The sequence below is a fragment of the Osmerus eperlanus genome, chromosome 27, assembly GCF_963692335.1.
Source record: "Osmerus eperlanus chromosome 27, fOsmEpe2.1, whole genome shotgun sequence".
NCBI classification, from domain to species: domain Eukaryota; kingdom Metazoa; phylum Chordata; class Actinopteri; order Osmeriformes; family Osmeridae; genus Osmerus; species Osmerus eperlanus.
In genome coordinates this window covers 4,882,067-4,900,088 of record NC_085044.1, presented here as the reverse complement: position 1 = coordinate 4,900,088, position 18,022 = coordinate 4,882,067, and the positions used below count along the sequence as shown (strand labels likewise).

Genomic DNA, 18,022 nt, shown 5'->3' with positions numbered 1-18,022 from the left:
CAGGAATAAGGCTGATTTGGAAGGATTTATTGACAATAATGTATTTATTTCACTTTTTGTACAGAATCCGTAAACAGCAAGACATAATTTACTCTGCCCATGGCACGTCATGAAGTTACAAAATAGGATGAACAAAAAAAAGTTACCTCTAAATAATTACATTTGGGATAAGGAATCCCAAGGGAATGGGATTTACTACAAAGACCTACTTCATCTGTTACATTTAGTCATTTTGCTGTTGCTGGAGGTTACCAAGCAACTACAGCAGACATCACAGAGCACAGAGAAGGAACCAAACAGGAGACAAAAAGACTCAACCTGTCAAACAGCGAGATGGCTGCACGCGGGGCTTAGCCGAGTTACTGTTGTGGGACGCTAGCCGTGTTAGCGCGCAGGACCCCCCGCAGCACCTTGTAGTTGGTGAGGGTCTGGTTCTCTTTCGGGGGGTAGCAGGGGCCGCGCTCCGTGACATACGAGTAGGGGAACCGTAAGACCCACAAGCCATCAGGGGGGAGCACAAGTTCAGTGTGCTCAGGGTGGAACACCGGGCAGGGAGGAGGGCCTGGTTGCACCTAGAAGAGAGGAGAAAGAACCACAAAGGGGAATTAGGATGCCGGCGGTCAAATGGACGAAACACCCCAAGTTGACAACGTATTACTCAGCAGTTTGTTCGATTACTCAGCAGTCACTTAACGATGAGGTTTGTCATGTGAGATCAAAACGCCTGAAGACCAGATTTGACATGCATATTTGTCCTTAAGCGAATGCTTGGTGCTCCTCAAGTATCCCCTGTCCTGCATGTTTTAGATGTTTCCCGGGTCGTTATCTAGTTATGCAGAAGCCTGCTAACGACCATTCATTTGAATCAGGTGTGTTGGAGCAGGGAAACATCTCAAACATGCAGGACAGGGGATACTTGAGGACCAGGGTTGAGAACCACTGCTCCATTCAGTGTGTTTTCGGTCGCCGTCCCCCGCTCACCTGTGGGTTGAGAGTGATCTCCAGAGGAGCGTCTGGCACCACGACAAAGAGTCGTGCCAGCTGGGCGTAGTGAGGTTTCAGCCCCCGGCCCTGGGCAGGAGAGGGTATATAGAGCGGCATGTCAGTATTCAATGTCCTCGTCGCTGGTTCCTTGGCTCCTCCCGGTCCCAGCACCTTCACGATCTTGTCCGGCCCGGAGCTGAAGAAACGGCGCCCTCTGCTGTCCTCGTACTCGAAGCCCACAAAGGCTCGGGCCATGTCGTCTCGTCGTCTTCCCCGCCCCAGTCCACCGGCGCTTCCCCGTTTCCCAGACAGGGACTTGTTGGGGGCGGGCCAGGAGGAGGAGCTACCGTCCAGGGGCTCGGCCAATCCCGCGTCCTCCTCGGACCGAGAACGAATCACCACGTCCCAAGGCAGCAGGAAGGACGAGCCAGGCAGGAAGCCGGGTTGTTCGAGACCGGTGTGGCAGTTGTAGGCTTTCGCTGGGCCTAGTTTGACCAGGGACCAGCTGGAGAACTTGGGAAGCAAGCCCTTGGGGCAGCCTGAGTGGAGCATGCCTGGTAGGTACTCTACTGTGGAGGGCTGGCGGTCCACCAGACTGGGCCTCTTCTGTGGGCCCTGGGCCTCGCTGCCCTCTCCATCCCCATACGGCCCAAGGCTATCTGTGGACTGGCCCAAGCTGAGGGCCAGGCTGAGGCTGGTGCTTTCTCCTGGGGTATGGGAGTGGGTGGTGGTGGTGGTAGTGGTGGTGGTGGCGGCGGCAGCAGGGGGCTCCCTCTCCTTCAGCCTTTCCCCATCCGAGGGTCCTGACGCCGGGCCAGAACCCTCAGAGGGCATGGGCGCATCGTCACATGCCGGGGCCGGGTCGAGGGTGCTTGGTTGGAAGACGGGGAACTCGATCCGCTCTAGCTTTCCACAGCATTTCTCCTCTAGCATCTGAGGGGGGGGGGGGGGAGGGGGCGTGACGAAATAACACACTGTTACACAACTTTCCCAGGTCTCACAGTATGTCACCATGTCTGCTGAGTTCCTTGAGGCATGAATACTAACCTGAAAAAAGTCATAGTTGGCAGCCTGGATGTCGAAGGGGTCCTCGCGAGGCGCTTGCTTCCGGCCGCAGTTGCAGGAGCTGGTAGATCGCCCCCTGCTGTTGTGGTGGAGTACGGGAGGGTTGCAGTCCATCTCAGGCTTCTCACCTGTAAAAAAATTTTTTTTTAAAAAGTCATAAGATTCAAGAATAATAATAATAAGAGATACAAACTGTCAATGAAACTTCCGTAATCCCTAGTCACCAAATCACAATGCTGGAATGTCTGCATTAGTTTGCTCCCCCATAACTGCACTTCAATCAGAACTGAGTTTTAGTATTAGAGCCTTTACCTGGCTGTGGAAGCAGATGAAACTTGTGGACACAGTGTTGGTCCGTGAGGCTGCGCTCCTCGCACAACTGGTGCCCGTTGCTCCAGAACTTGTAGCAGTCTTCGTGCAGCTGCAAGGCGTAGCGCTGGAAAGCGACCCCTCGCGCATGCTGGCTGTAGACCCTCAGGGCTAGAGCAAGCTGGTTTTTGTGGACTGTTGTGGTGTAATTGTGGGGAAGGTTGGACTGGTAAGCACTGTGGGCCAATGGCAATGCTTTTTGACACCTGTTCTCTGAAAACTTGGCGTCTGCATCGAGGAACCCCTCCAGCACTTTCAGCTGAGCCTGCACTTTGATTGCGAGCTCTGCGGTTTCTTCTTCCGTGTTGTCAATCATGACCTGGTACAGTCTAGAAGCTACTTGTGCCCATTTGGAGTAGGTTGGCAGTTCAAAGTGCGAAGGCTGTGGGTTGCGACCGACACTGTCATCAAAGCCTTTCTTGGTAAGTACAAGTTCTACATGTTGCCATAGGAACTCTTTTAAAGTGCAGTCTACTAACTGACCACCCGGTGATATACTGCTGCTTTCCACAGTGAAAGAGGGTTGTCTTGCTGAATGACGCATCTGTTGATAGCGTCTTGGCCCAGATACAGAGGTGTTGGTGTCATTTTCACGCAGGGCACAGTTGGAACGCAATTGACTCAGCAAAGCACCCACTGGGTCCTCTTCTGCTCCTGGTATCACATAAACAAACGCCTGATTTGCAGGTACAGTGAACAAGCAGTTGCTGCTTTGGTTAGTGAGAACTCGACTTTTTCGGAAAATGCGGTAGATTTGGTCCTCCAGAGCGTGTTGAAGACGTCTACGTGGGGAGTGCTTTTTCGGCTTGTCTGGGTTTCCACCTGCATCCATGCCGTTTCCACCAGAACCACTAACTCTCATAGCTCCGTTCATTTGAAATACAAAGAGCAGACGTGGGGGACATGGGCGGCAGTTCAACTTCCATTCTTTAGATATGGGAGAGTCCTTGATGGCAGCGCGCAGTAATGGTAAAGCTTTTTGACGAAACGCATCTAGAGCACGGAACAATCTGTCATAAGAAACATCGAACGAACACGTAGGGTGGACAAGAAGAAGAACATGGCAAAGAGAGAACAGATAGAGCAGATGCAGACAGTGCTGTTTATCTGCTCCTTTCCAGAACTCGTGCGCTTCAGAGTGTCCAATTCCTGCACTAAGTGACTCACAAGCTCGCAGAAGCTGTTGGTTGTCACACACTGATGTCATTATTAAATACAATACGCGATTTTCCTGGCTGTAGTATGCCTGTATAAGACTTCCACCGCTCTGGATTTCCGTCTCGTCGATCCCACCAAAGAGAGGGAAGATGTGCTTGTCCGCCAGCGTGTTAATAAGGGATTCTTTTGGTGACCCGGGTTGCATTGCGCTTTTACCAAATACACCCAGGACACATAGCCCTTCATCTTTGTACAGAGCATCTTCAATAACCTCCGATTGTAAGAGCGAAGCGACACTCAGGGGAGCAGCCATGTTCATGCCTACAGTAAATGTAATAGCAAGCAACACGGACAATTAACAGCTGCGCACATCCAACACTTCCGGGAACGTCAGATGTAATTTACCGTGCAGTTATCATAGCCATTCTGTGTTCCACTGTTTAGACATATTCAGAAAAAGCAACATATATTTATATAAATTATTTATACAGAAAAACATGACAAGAATGCACGATGATGATATAGAAACATTTAATTTCATTTAGACGTACAAGGAAACAGACATTGTAACAGACATTTTATTATGTTGTAAAAAAGGCACAATAGTAGTTATGAGACGTTAAAAAGGAAAATACATGTAGATGTAAACAGTTTTCTTTGGTTACAGTAACATGAGAAATACTGCAATAAGCTTTTCAGGGTACAGGACAGATAAAAGACGCACATAACAATCATATAAAATGGCTCACAAGCTGATTTTAACACGTTCCCTCACATACCATTTATAGTGATTACCTCACAAAATATCCTTAACACTTAATAAATGAAAATGAACTCTGTAATTCACTCAGTTGTGAGTTTAGTTAACTCAACAAAAAAGTTTTACCACAATGTGTATGGTTTTTTGTCAGCCCTTTAAACCAGATATTTAATTGCAAAATTTGATTATTTCACAAATGTATTAAGAAAGCAGTCATCATCGAAACTCTGCTTGGCTAAAACATTTTGCAAAGATGCAAGCCACTATTCAGTACAAATATTTCATCCTCACCATATTGCACAATTCTGCAGTGTATAAGCAAGCAAGCATAAGGAAATTGTGCAAATGCATTGTGCAAGTGTCAAAGAGACAATTCTCAAGAAACACCCTTTCCTCTTTCAAGGACATAGTTGCTTTTAACCATTCATACACATCCTTCCCACCTTATCCAAATTGCCAGCCACGTCTTGAGAAAACCTCTATTCAATCGTCATCAAAGCTTTCATTTGTAGATGTTGGAGAGGGTCCTCTTGGCAAAGCACTCTGAAAGGCAAAAATAAATCAAACAAACGTGTTACTTCACAACATACATATACAGTTAGGTCCATAAATATTTGGACATTGACACAATTTTCATCATTTTGGCTCTGTATACCACCACAATGGATTTGAAATGAAACAATCAATATGTGCTTTAAGTGCAGACTTTCAGCTTTAATTTCAGGGTATTTACATCCAAATCAGGTGAACGGTGTAGGAATTACAATACATTTTATATGTGGCCCCCCCCCTTTTAAGGGACCAAAAGTAATTGGACAATTGGCTGCTCAGCTGTTCCATGGCCAGGTGTATGTTATTCCCTCATGGGAGTTCGTTATTTCATTGACAAGGAGCAGATAAAAGGTCTAGAGTTCATTTCAAGTATGGTATTTGTGTTTGGAATCTGTTGCTGTCAACTCTCAATATGAAGTCCAAAGAGCTGTCACCATCAGTGAAGCAAGCCATCGTTAGGCTGAAAAATCAAAACAAACCTATCAGAGAGATAGCAAAAACATTAGGTGTGGCCAAATCAACTGTTTGGTACATTCTTAAAAAGAAAGAACGCACTTGTGAGCTCAGCAACACCAAAAGACCCGGAAGACCACGGAAAACAACTGTGGTGGATGACAGAAGAATTCTTTCCCTGGTGAAGAAAAACCCCTTCACAACAGTTGGCCAGATCAAGAACACTCTCCAGGAGGTAGGCGTATCTGTGTCAAAGTCAAAAATTAAGAGAAGACTTCACCAGAGTAAATACAGAGGGTTCACCACAAGATGTAAACCATTGGTGAGTCTCAAAAACAGGAAGACCAGATTAGAGTTTGCCAAAAAACATCTAAAAGACCCTGTACAGTTCTGGAACAACATCCTATGGACAGATGAGACCGAGATCAACTTGTACCAGAATGATGGGAAGAGAAGAGTATGGAGAAGGGAAGGAACTGCTCATGATCCAAAGCATACCACCTCATCAGTGAAGCATGGTGGAGGTAGTGTTATGGCGTGGGCATGTATGGCTGCCAATGGAACTGGTTCCCTTGTATTTATCGATGATGTGACTGCTGACAAAAGCAGTAGGATAAATTCTGAAGTGTTTCTGGCAATATTATCTGCTCAGATTCAGCCAAATGCTTCAGAACTCATAGGACAGCGCTTCACAATGCAGATGGACAATGACCCGAAGCATACTGCGAAAGCAACCAAAGAGTTTTTTAAGGCAAAGAAGTGGAATGTTCTGCAATGGCCAAGTCAATCACCTGACCTAAATCCAATTGAGCATGCATTTCACTTGCTAAAGACAAAACTGAAGGGAAAATGCCCCAAGAACAAGCAGGAACTGAAGACAGTTGCAGTAGAGGCCTGGCAGAGCATCACCAGGGACGAAACCCAGCGTCTGGTGATGTCTATGGGTTCTAGACTTCAGGCTGTCATTGACTGCAAAGGATTTGCAACCAAGTATTAAAAGTGACAATTAGATTTATGATTATGTTAGTTTGTCCAATTATTTTTGGTCCCTTAAAAAGGGGGGGGCACATATAAAATGTGTTGTAATTCCTACACCGTTCACCTGATTTGGATGTAAATACCCTGAAATTAAAGCTGAAAGTCTGCACTTAAAGCACATCTTGATTGTTTCATTTAAAATCCATTGTGGTGGTATACAGAGCCAAAATGATGAAAATTGTGTCAATGTCCAAATATTTATGGACCTAACTGTAGAACACATGGGCCCACATGTGTTCTATACAAATGTGGTTCACGTTAGAATGAGTGACGAACCTTGAACTTGCGCCTCAGAGCCTGGGTCATGATGGGTGTGAGGCCTGTCCCTGTCTCCATGTTTTCCTTATTGAGCAGTGGAGTTCCACCGGGACTCCTAGAGAGAGAAAAAAAAAGAAAGAAACATTTTAATCAATGTTACGGTTTGTAAACTGTACTATAAAGGGAAAAAGCCTACTGTGGAGCGTACAATAATTTATGACCAAGCTTATTACTGACCTGTTGATATAAACTCTCTTCAATGGTGGGCGCAAATTCATAGGGCTTCGATTTGGTGTTCTACAGTGAAAATTAAGGAATCAAAATTCAAGTAATATTACATTTAGTCATTTAGCAGACACTTATCCAGAGCGACTTACAGTAAGTACAGGGACATTCCCCTGAGGCAAGTAGGGTGAAGTGCCTTGCCCAAGGACACAACGTCATTTGACACGGCCGGAATCGAACCAGCGACCTTCTGATTACTAGCCCGATTCTCTAACCGCTCAGCCACCTGACTCCCTGATATCTTGAGATACGTATACAACATACGTTTTCCGATCATTACTTAACTCAGTGGTTCTCAATCCTGGTCCTCGGGCCCCCCTGCCCCGCATGTTGACTCAAATATATGGGTCATTATCCAGCTCAACAGAAGCCTGATAACAACCCATTCATTTGTATCAGGTGTGTTGGAGCAGGAAAACATCTAAAACATGCAGGCTAGGGGGGCATAAGGACCATGATTGAGAACCACTGACGTAACTATCGTTAAACAACAAAACGTACACAAAAGCAGTTGTATGTACAATGTAGAACAATCTGAGAGTATATTAATGAACAAGAGTAGCATGTAAAGGGTGTAGTACCTGCTGATGCTGAAACGGACTTTTGGGAACAGGTCACTGTGAGAGCGTTTCAGACGCACTGTTTGCAGGTCTGCTAAAGTGACCAGAGGGGTTCGCATCTTCTCTGGAGACTTTTGTAGAAAACATGACTCAGTATAGGCACAATATCAAATGAGTTACCATCAGAGCAATCCCATACAAGCTCTTTCAAATTTACCTCCGGGCCACAAGGGTTAAAACAAACAAGTATTGGCTAGACATTGCATACATTTGAGATGACCTCATAAACTAGGAAGGGCATGACAATGGATGACAAAGGAATTGTAAAATAATGCCTACTTTAACTTTTCGGCTGTTGCGTGGGACAACTTTTTTCAGTTTGACAGCCTGCAAGTCCCTGACAGTCACAGCAACAAGTGTATCCTGCTTTTCCTTAGCGATCTGGGAGTTAAAAAAACAAAGTAAAACAAATAAAGTTGTACTATATGCGGATTACAGGTACGATAACTACAAATGATCCATAGCAGTCAGCAATCAACCAGCATGATCTGTGAGAACGCTTGGCCACATATTATAATAACATATATTTTTGGTAGAAGTTTAGGGAACTACCTGTAGACTATTGGAGGACACTGTCCTTTTAGCAACGAAGGGTTGCAGGACAGTGATAGACGGAGGAGGAGGCGGTGGTGGTGGTGGGGGAGGAGGAGGTGGTGGTGGAGCGGGCGGTGTGAGAATTGGATCCACACTGGATCCATAGGCCAACATCAGAGATGATGAAGGAGGAGAATGGGGTGGGAGCTCTAAAGGAAGTGGACCACCAACCAAAGTGCCGTGGCACTGACAAACAGTCTGGGCAGCACCTTTCTCCTTTTGACAAAAGGGATTCGTGAAGACAAACACGGTATTATTATTTCTTGTGTGCTTTGTGTAAGGTCAACATTAAGTGGACCTGTGTATAATTCCTAGTGTGCATGGAAATATAACTATTCCAACCTGGAGAGTAGAATGCAAGGCTCCCATCTCCTTCTGCAAGTCCGCCATTTGATTTTGAAGAGTCTTTATTTGTTGAGTGTAACTTCTCCAAAAGAATATGGCATTCACAAATCCAGTAAACACCTGCACACAAAGTAAAATACATAAATAAAAGAAAAAGGTTAATTCAACACATCCCCATTTGTGTAATAACATCACTGTAATGTGTACTTCTTTTCAAGGGACCTTGTCTCTAAACTGACACAGGCAGATTATAAATCAAGCACCAGGGTCAGGACTTTAGCGTTACAGTGAGAACATACCTGACACAGTTGGTTCTTGGAGACTTGATATGCACTGCAAACCGCACTCAGCAGCCACCGCACATCCAGTAAAGGAACCCATTTTTGTGCGGTCTTTAAATGGGCGTCTTCAATCTGGTCTGGGCTGGTTTTCCTAATCGATTCACACTTGTCATGTCTGAAGAAAAACAAAACGAACCACATTGATCCAAAATGGGTTAGTCTGTAGTTCCTTCTTGATGTAGTATTGTACACCTAGAAAACCACAACAAACTCATGATGTGCTTAGTGACTCACTGTATTTCTGTGTTTGGTTCTGGAATGGTCTGTGTTCGTTTAGTCAATAACGCCCATCGTCTACTGCTGTTCCTCTTTTTCCTCCGTCGTATGAAGGCTTTGCTTGGTCCCTGTAGTACACAACATGGACAACAATCAAGGTGACATGTACTTTAACTGGCTTGCTAAATGTAGGACAGGCTTTAAAGACAGCGCTACAACGGAAGGTTAAATAAACACCCCGCAGAAAATGAGAGACCAAAACTAAAAAGTAAATAACAGGCTACCAGGCTACTTTAACAGTTATTAACAGACGCCTATAAGAAAGAATGGTCCTGCTTAAAAGCATAATATCCTCCAGTCTGCTGGGGTTGTTATTTTTTGCCTTGGTTTTTTGAAAAGCCATTAAAAAAAACTAGTCACACTCACTGCTGAGTTGACATTCTTCTGAGACTAATGGATCAACTATATTCTTTGACATTTGAATAGCATCCATGAACGCCACGCAGATTTCCCACACTGTCAAAAAGCCGTTTGTCTTACAGTAATTGATAACTTTGATCACTGCAGTAAGACACTGGGCAGTACAAGACACGTTAACGGAAGTAGGATAGTTTAGTGTTTGGTACAATTAAAAAGTTAAAAAACACGATGATTATAAAAAAGGTTATTTCATTGCATTATAGTTCATATGTTATGCAATTCCAAAATCCCCCAGGAATAACCGTTAAACCCGCATTTCAGGAATTCGATTTAACAGATTTGTCCTCCCTAGGTTACTGCTCTAGTCTACTAGTACAGTAGTTAGCCTACTACTGTTAGCCAAAGTTAGCTAGTACCTAGCTAGCAGTAGTATATTTTCGCACATTCAGATAGTTAGGCTCTCCACCTCTGCGTATGCAAAATATATATCTATATATATCCCACGGTGACATACCCATGATCCAGCCATAAATCGCGATAATCAGCGAATGAAATTGTAATTTGCTAGCTGCAGCTTGCAATTTAGCAAATGGATTTCAAATTTAGTACTGAATATTTGTCCACCAACCGGACAGAGTTTAACGAACGACTGGAAAAGTACACCATTTGATAGGCTACCAGGAATAGGGGGAGGAACTAAAATAACCAATCACAGATGTTACATTGTTGCCAAGCAACAAAACCTATACAAACACGTGCCTTTCCACAAACGTAACTTGCTAGCCTAATAACAAACTAGCATTTTCTGCCGAAAGTCTTCTTTCCTTGAGAATGCTTTCTAAATAACGAGGAAGTGTGCCTAAACAGATGGGCCATCTAAAGTGAGAACATACAGCAACTCCACACATCTGTTTTGTAGATTCCCACAATGGCTGGGACTATTTTTTGTGAGCCTTCTGACCTATACAACCTTCTCAACCAATACAACCGCCTCTCAAGACTTGCCGAGTTCAACTACCTCTGTTTGATCGGTAAGAATCAGGGATAGGTAGGATCGTTCAGTAGCCTATATAATTGCATAAGTTAAGTAAGGTTGATCAAGAAGAGTCCTTGTTCAAGAGATGGACATCTCACAATGAAAAATCTACATGTTCCCTCTAGATGCCCGTGCTAAAGGACAATACAATGCAAGCCACATCATTGCTGCACGAAATGCACACTGGGTAGCTACCGATATCACATCGCACTTTGTCCAATCAAGGATCATTTATTGACAAAAGTGTAGACCTACATGTGGTCATCACGTTGTTTGTATCGACGCTGATTAATAATTTAAATACTTGACATTTACTCTACAGGATACAAATGGTACATTTGTTATGCCTGAAGGAGTGGAAGTGGAGAGCATGCGGTATATTGTGGTCTATGACAACAATACCAGTTCTTTGCCAGGTTCAGGTGAGAAGTCCATTCTGATGACAGTTTAGAGTTCCAATGATTAAAGCTACAATGACAAATCGTTAGTTTTAATGATTCAAATTAATTTTCATTTTATATTGTAAAGGAGAACACATCTTATTTTCAATTTGTCCTAATTGACATATCACTTGTTTTTATAGGACAAATACAATGGGCATAGGGCCTACATTAAGCATTAGGTGGAGTGAAATCAACCACTGATATTATATTTGTCTGAGATTTCAGGTGAAGCTATTGCATGTGCAGAGGCCTTGACAAAAGCAAGCCAATATCCTGTCCAAATCCTGAAGGGAGGTTTTCAACGCTTCTCAGCCTATTATCCTTTCTTCAGAACACAGAAGATCCTTTATACTGTTAAGGTAATAATTCCTCTAAAAATTACTTGCAAAAGTGTTAAGTCACCAGAAAATAGAACTGGCCACCTCAGAGCGCCGACACAATTGAAGCTGTGTGCAATTATGTGAACAAGGTGTGGAATAAACAGTTGGCAAAGTAAAAAGATTTATGGCAAAACCCTGCAAGGATTTAACCACACAGCAGTCAGGGGCCTTTGCTGAGGCAGCATGCGGTATAGGGGGCAGATGGCTGGTTGCTGTTTACTCCAATGATCCTCTGCACTGCTTTCACAGCCCCTGGAGAGCCTTCATTGTATAAATGATTCTTTATTCTTTTAATCAGTTTGGTGTGTGTGGTTGCCTTAGAATGCAAAACGGCATCAGCTAACTATCGCAGACTTATGAGCAGTTCCGTGCAGCAGTTGACATAATTCCGATTCTAATTTTTATTCATTTTGTTATTCTTTACTCTGTCCACAGCTTCAGGTTTTTTTTGCACACTACTGTATGTTTGAAATGTGTCAAATTTGTAATTTTGTAGGAGTTGGAGAGCCTGAAGCCTTATCCAGTGGAGATCTTGCAAGGCCAACTCTATATGGGAGATTTCAAGCAGGCCATAAACCCTCACATCCTCAAAGACCTGAAAATAAACGCCCTGGTCAATGTTTCGGAGGACAACAGTCTTTTGTGAGCGAAAACGTGTACATGAACACATCTGTACATGGACATGTACAAACATCACCGTCATGTGGATTATTGGATCATTCTAGTTAACGTCTTTAATTAACAGTAGTTACATTTTTTTTTCAGGTTTGAAAAAGGAAACCATACCGTCCTTCACATCTGTGTGAGCGATTCAGTTGAGGATAATTTGTACTCAAGTTTTGAGCGGATATGTGTTTTCATTGGTAGGCATCCATCGTTCGGGTCGAGCTTATCATCTTAGGGAGCTGCAAGGGATCCATTAGTTGTGACTGTGGTTTAGCACCTCAAAACAAGAAATTAAATATTATTATAATACATTTTATTTAATTGATGTGGTGGATATTCGACTAACTTTAGGCACATAGTACAACTGTGTAAAACCTTCTCTGATAAGGTGTATTTTTTGCCTCCTTGTGATTAATTAATGTACCATCTTTCTTATACTACTTTCATTAGGGACCCGTATCAACACAGGGTATGCTGTCTTGATATTTTCGAGTCATGGCATTAGCCGCTGTAGTACCGTGGTTATGGCCTTCCTAATGCACCACTTAAAGTACACTTTAAAGGCAAGTGCTGTTTACGTACTTAACTGTATCATTTGGAATGTGGCATGTGAAATGATGCCTGGCAATATCAGGTGTAGTTTGACTTTCGATGGTCTGTATTCTGCAATGCTCTGTAATTATATTGATATCCCTCTACTCATTGCAGGAGGCCTGGCAGCATGTTCTTCGATGTAGAACCAACATGAGGCCAAACCGGGGGTTTGTGGAGCAGCTCTCTGATTGGGAGTTAAAGACACTGGGACGAAGAATAACAGACGTGGCTGAGCCTCACTTTTAAGGAATCGCTAAAGTTTCCCTGTTTAGTGATATACACAATGTATCAATGACTTCTGACGGAAAAAACCCTGCAATACAGATTATTTGTCAAGTGGTAATTAAAAAACACAAATATTTGCAAGTCCTGTGTATACTCAACCAAAATATATTAAAACATAACTGTTTCAAAGATAGAAAATAATAGTTCATAATAGAAAATCTGATATTTATAATACACTGAGTAGGCTTTAATCAGTGTACTTCTCATAAAATACACACACTTTTTGCGCATATGGAATAAACATGCACTAAAAGCCGTGGATCTTACCTCATAAAATGTTTACATTTTACGTTGATACTTTTACTCAATATAATTGATCCATGTGAACAGTAGCTGAATACGTTGTAGCTCTAAGAATACGTGTTGCAGGCACCGCCCCCCAAACAGCTGTTCTATTGTTCGAATGTGCTCATTGGTTCAGACCACAGCTTGGGGAGGGCGGGGAAAACAAGATCGTTATTACGTTACCTCATTGGCTGAAATAGTTAAACTAGAAGCAGACTACGTCGCAGAGGTGGCTGAGGTGTAAAAAGTGGCCTGTCTCTTAAACGTCAATAGCAAAATGTTATTTAGTCCATCGGGTATATCTGAATGTGTTCAGGAGTGGAACGATCTTGAAAAGGACTATCAACATGTCCAGGTAAGGGGTTGTGTGCTTTGATACTTCAACCTTGTTTACTAGAAGTTATGAAAAGACAGAAGCAGTTGGTTCAACTTGCTGTCAATCATTTGCCAGACAAGGCTAACAAATCTGTTGCTAGTGCTACAGTTAGTGTGCACCAAACTATGTTTTTAAATGTACATTGTTTTACACTCTGGAATTGAGGACTGTGTATGCAAGCAGTTTTAACATCTTAATTGGATTATCTGAAAGCCATTAAGTGAAGCTAACATTTATTTAGACACACGTCTAAATACGGCAATAAACTTGAAATCTTTATAAGCTTTCCTCATCGTGTATAGTGTAGGCCAACATGCCAGAATGGACACGTGTTGAGAATAGCTTCACCATTCTGAAGCAAGACCATACAAGTCTGTACAATTTCTCAAAATGGATTGCGAGACTATAAAGGACATGCTTCCAAGTATTGCTACTTGAAATGAGTACCAGTTCCCTAGTGTGAAAGCAATAGACAATCATTTGTTTTGTGGTGCAATATCCCTTAAAGAGTAAACATGTCTGGTCTAAAAGCATTTCTGCTCATTTACACGGACATCGATTGTATTGAATGCTCTGTGTGTCAGCAGGGAAGCTTTTCACCTTTTCCTTTTTGATTTGACCCATAAGGAGACTCACCGTTTGTATAAACAGAAGCTGGAGGAGGTGTCAAAACTACAACAAAGCTGCTCAACTGCTATTACACGGCAAAGGAAGAAATTAAAGGAGCTGACTGTGTCACTAGAAGAGTGGGTATTAAGCCATTACATTTATAATTTGACTAGCATGTTAAAATCAATTCTTCAGCTCCACTCTTGGGGGGAAAGTGTCTTGCATGTAGTTCTAACCATGATCTTAAGTGATCAAACTTTTGCTAAGGTAACATAACTTTATCAAGTGTTGTCTTTCTATGTAATGATCTATTTTCCTCAATGTTTACGTCAAGATGCAAGGAGAAACTGACTCCAGAAGAAATGAATGTGATAGATGGGATCCAGGAATCTATCAGGGATAGGCCAAATGTTTTCTTTGAGATGGAGTCTTTCCTGCCAAAGAAGAATGGGTAAAATAGATAAGAACCTTAACCATGTTTTGCATGGCAGTTTAAGATTACATTGTACTTTGGTAATGCGATACTGTCAGTATTGCCTTTCAACATCCTTATAAGTGGATCAAATTTGAAATGACTAACTACTTTCGTTTCCTGTTCAGACTATACCTCAGTCTGGTTTTAGGAAATGTGAATGTAACGCTACTCAACAAACAATCCAAGTTGGTGAATGTATTTATTTATTTATTTTAGCCAAATAGTGTAACATCAATCTTTTCCTGTGCGTATACAAAAAAAAATATCCTTTCTCTCTTTTCTCTCTACTAGATTTGCCTACAAAGATGAATATGAGAAATTTAAATTGATCCTGACAGTAATCCTCTTCGTCTTCTCCTTCACGTGTCGCTTTGTGGTCAGCTACAGGTAAGTCAGGAGTCATGGAGTCAGGTGGCTGAGCGGTTAGGGAATCGGGCTAGTAATCAGAAGGTTGCTGGTTCGATTCCCGGCTGTGCAAAATGACATTGTGTCTTGGGCAAGGCACTTCACCCTACTTGCCTCAGGGGAATGTGTCTGTACTTACTGTAAGTCGCTCAGGATAATAGCGTTTGCTAAATGACTAAATGTAAGTCAGTTGTGTGTTTTGGTTCAATTTCAGGTATTTTATTCGCTGTATACAGTCTTTTAAATTGCGACATTTCGTTTCTCTCCGACAGTTGATATTACTCTCTCCATCAATGAACCTTTTCTTTTTCCAGAGCCCTAGATGCGCTCTTCAACTTCCTGTTGGTATGGTATTACTGTACTCTAACCATCAGGGAAAGCATCCTCATCAGTAATGGCTCCAGGTCAGTATCTGACAACCTAGTGAGAACTGGCAGGCAGACATTGCTCTAGTTTGTCAAATGAGCTGTAGATGCTGCAACTGACCAGCCTTCTGATAAGGTGCTGCAACGTCAGTCAACACACACAAAAATGATTCCCTTTCAAGGCTTTTCTCGCCGTTGCTGCAAACTTAATCGAACTCTTTTACCACACAGCCTCTTTAGTCTGTTTTCGGAGAGCTTCCTTTTTTAGTCTGGCATAATAACTTTATAACTTTTAAAATGTCGGTTTGTGATGAAAACAAAAGTAAGACCTTGTGGTTGTGGGATGACCTCCTCCACTCGCTATCTCAAGCTGACTGACCAATTACACACCTTAGATATATCAAACATTATTCATGTTACAGTTATTCAATGGGAAAATAGTATGGTCATATTTAATTCGATAGCAAAATTCTATAATATTACCAAGGTTGTCAGCCCTAATAGAAATAAGCATGCAAATAAACTATTAAGATGTGTGTTATAAACTATTCTGTACTCATTTTTATTGAAGCAACACTTCGAACTTTTACAATGCTTCCCCTGCAATGTACTATTTACTTTCTACACGTGGTCCAGCAAGACAGAGAGCTTCTGTGGCCATCTCGTGACACAAGTCTTGTGTAGAGGCTGCTTTGTTTTCCGAGTGTGGTAGTCCTTGTGTGTCAACACACAAGTCTCCTTGTCCTCACATTGGACAGAGTTTTGTGTGACTCTGTGCTACCATGTGCAGCGTATACCTGCATTCCTGCATTCATACAATAACATTAGCATTATGAATGCAGTCATTGATGCATGGAAATTGATGTTTTTGTATTCTACTCTATGTGGTCTTACATTTTACATGTGTAGGTTGCCCTGTCAACTCGTTTATTTTGTACTTCAGAATCCAGGGCTGGTGGGTGTTTCATCACTATGTATCTACTTTTCTCTCTGGGGTCATGCTGACGTGGTGAGTATACAGTCCCAGCCTTCTACATCGGTAATGGTTCTGGTAGGATGGCCCCCAGTCCTGACTAACTGTCCACTGTCTCTCTCCAGGCCTGAAGGGAAACTGTACCAGATGTTTAGAAGTCAGTTCCTCACCTACTGCTTGTACCAAAGTAAGAGAAAAGATGCTAAGTGAGAAATATAATGACTGTGTGAATCATTTTGTGACCAGATACTTAATAGTTGTGTTCAAAAGGAGTCAATCTTGATATTACCCATTGATTATGGCTATATTGACATTAGGCACTTGTGATTTTGCATGATTTTGTTTTGTGTCATTCAAAGTAGGATTTGTGCAGTTCCTCCAATACTATTACCAGAGTGGCTGTCTGTACAGACTTCGAGCTCTAGGAGAACGACACAACATGGACTTGACAGTTGGTGAGCGAGAAAAGGACCACATTACAAATGCAGTACATTTCTGTGCAATGTTTTCATTGGCTCGTTACTAATATAATCTTAGCTCTACATTAGAGGGTTTCCAGTCTTGGATGTGGCGAGGCCTGACCTTCCTCCTTCCCTTCCTGTTCTTCGGTCATGTGAGTGTCACGTTCCCCCTGTAGTGCACACCTAAGACCTTTTGTATCCACTCTCAAGCTCACACAGCTACACCACATGACACTTGAAATGTCACAGAGTCATTATTACTTTGGTCTTACTTTCAGTCTGCTGAGCGTTTTTTTTTTTTATCTATTATTTTCTTGTGAGTTGGTACATGACAACTGTTGTTTGTCTTGTGACTTTGGCAATAGTGGCAGGGTTAATATTGGACGCTGTGCTGCATGTGCCTGTTGAGCCTGTGTGTGACAGCCATGCTCTGTGTGTTGTAGTTCTGGCAGCTCTATAATGGAGTCACACTCTTCCGAATGGCTCAGCTCCCAGAGTGTAAAGAGTGGCAGGTCAGTGAAAACATTCGAAAAGCCACGGCTGTTTTATTATCAGTTTCATCATTTCGACTTACAGTATTCAACCCATTATGGTGTCGATGCATAACCTTTATCTACACTTTGTGTGTATGTGTGTGTGTGTGTGTGTTTTGACACCCAGGTTGTTATGTGTGGTTGCTCCTACCTGGCACTGTTTATGGGGAACTTCTTCACCACGCTCGGAGTGGTTTACAAGAAGTACATGAACAACCAGGACAAATCCAAAAGCCTCTAAGACTGGAACAGTAACCGACGACGAGACATTGATACAATGAATAGAGATGACGTGTGCAATTTGTGTTTTACTGTAGGCTACTAATTAGCTATTTATTTGTTTATTTTACTAGTTCTTCGTTCTCTGTTTACATTACCCCTGGCATATTTAAATGCTTATTTTGTTGTGTTCACTATTCTGTTATCTGTTACATTAAAGAGGCTTGTCTAAAGTGTTTGGTACACCCTGAGGATGTTTGAATATATGGAACAGGAAAAACGTATAGGCCATGGAGTGTACTGACAATCACTTAGATGTTATAAATACAGAAATGTGAACATTTGGGGTCGTTTTATGACTTTGAAATAAAAGCATCTTTGAAATCCACCCACTAAATGTTGGACTGATCAAAGTATAAATTGCTCACACAACATGATCTGTAACATGCTGCACTGTCA

General features: G+C 42.5%; 4 protein-coding genes across 4 annotated transcripts; 2 read left to right on the top strand and 2 right to left on the bottom strand.

Moving 5' to 3' along the window:
• Positions 1-247: 247 nt before the first annotated feature.
• Positions 248-3,982, bottom strand: smg8 (SMG8 nonsense mediated mRNA decay factor). Its single transcript, XM_062453852.1, has 4 exons — positions 2,362-3,982; positions 2,032-2,177; positions 982-1,917; positions 248-572 (listed from the first exon to the last, which is right to left on the bottom strand). The coding sequence occupies exons 1-4, from the start codon at positions 3,893-3,895 to the stop codon at positions 360-362; spliced, it is 2,829 nt and encodes a 942-aa protein (XP_062309836.1). The 5' UTR covers positions 3,896-3,982; the 3' UTR covers positions 248-359.
• A 158-nt stretch (positions 3,983-4,140) lies between these two features.
• prr11 (proline rich 11) lies at positions 4,141-10,119 on the bottom strand. Its single transcript, XM_062453853.1, has 10 exons — positions 9,973-10,119; positions 9,057-9,166; positions 8,781-8,937; positions 8,479-8,601; positions 8,095-8,352; positions 7,822-7,923; positions 7,504-7,613; positions 6,875-6,934; positions 6,656-6,752; positions 4,141-4,879 (listed from the first exon to the last, which is right to left on the bottom strand). Exons 1-10 carry the CDS (start codon positions 9,985-9,987, stop codon positions 4,820-4,822), a joined length of 1,092 nt encoding a protein of 363 aa, XP_062309837.1. The 5' UTR covers positions 9,988-10,119; the 3' UTR covers positions 4,141-4,819.
• Positions 10,120-10,185: 66 nt separating this feature from the next.
• Positions 10,186-13,221, top strand: styxl1 (serine/threonine/tyrosine interacting-like 1). Its single transcript, XM_062453855.1, has 8 exons — positions 10,186-10,489; positions 10,620-10,681; positions 10,817-10,916; positions 11,163-11,296; positions 11,814-11,959; positions 12,083-12,180; positions 12,434-12,546; positions 12,692-13,221. The coding sequence occupies exons 1-8, from the start codon at positions 10,387-10,389 to the stop codon at positions 12,821-12,823; spliced, it is 888 nt and encodes a 295-aa protein (XP_062309839.1). The 5' UTR covers positions 10,186-10,386; the 3' UTR covers positions 12,824-13,221.
• A 116-nt stretch (positions 13,222-13,337) lies between these two features.
• On the top strand, positions 13,338-17,949 carry tmem120aa (transmembrane protein 120Aa). Its single transcript, XM_062453854.1, has 12 exons — positions 13,338-13,502; positions 14,151-14,269; positions 14,467-14,583; positions 14,733-14,792; positions 14,899-14,994; positions 15,327-15,416; positions 16,321-16,386; positions 16,476-16,537; positions 16,710-16,805; positions 16,899-16,963; positions 17,255-17,323; positions 17,472-17,949. Exons 1-12 carry the CDS (start codon positions 13,425-13,427, stop codon positions 17,583-17,585), a joined length of 1,032 nt encoding a protein of 343 aa, XP_062309838.1. The 5' UTR covers positions 13,338-13,424; the 3' UTR covers positions 17,586-17,949.
• Positions 17,950-18,022: the final 73 nt, after the last annotated feature.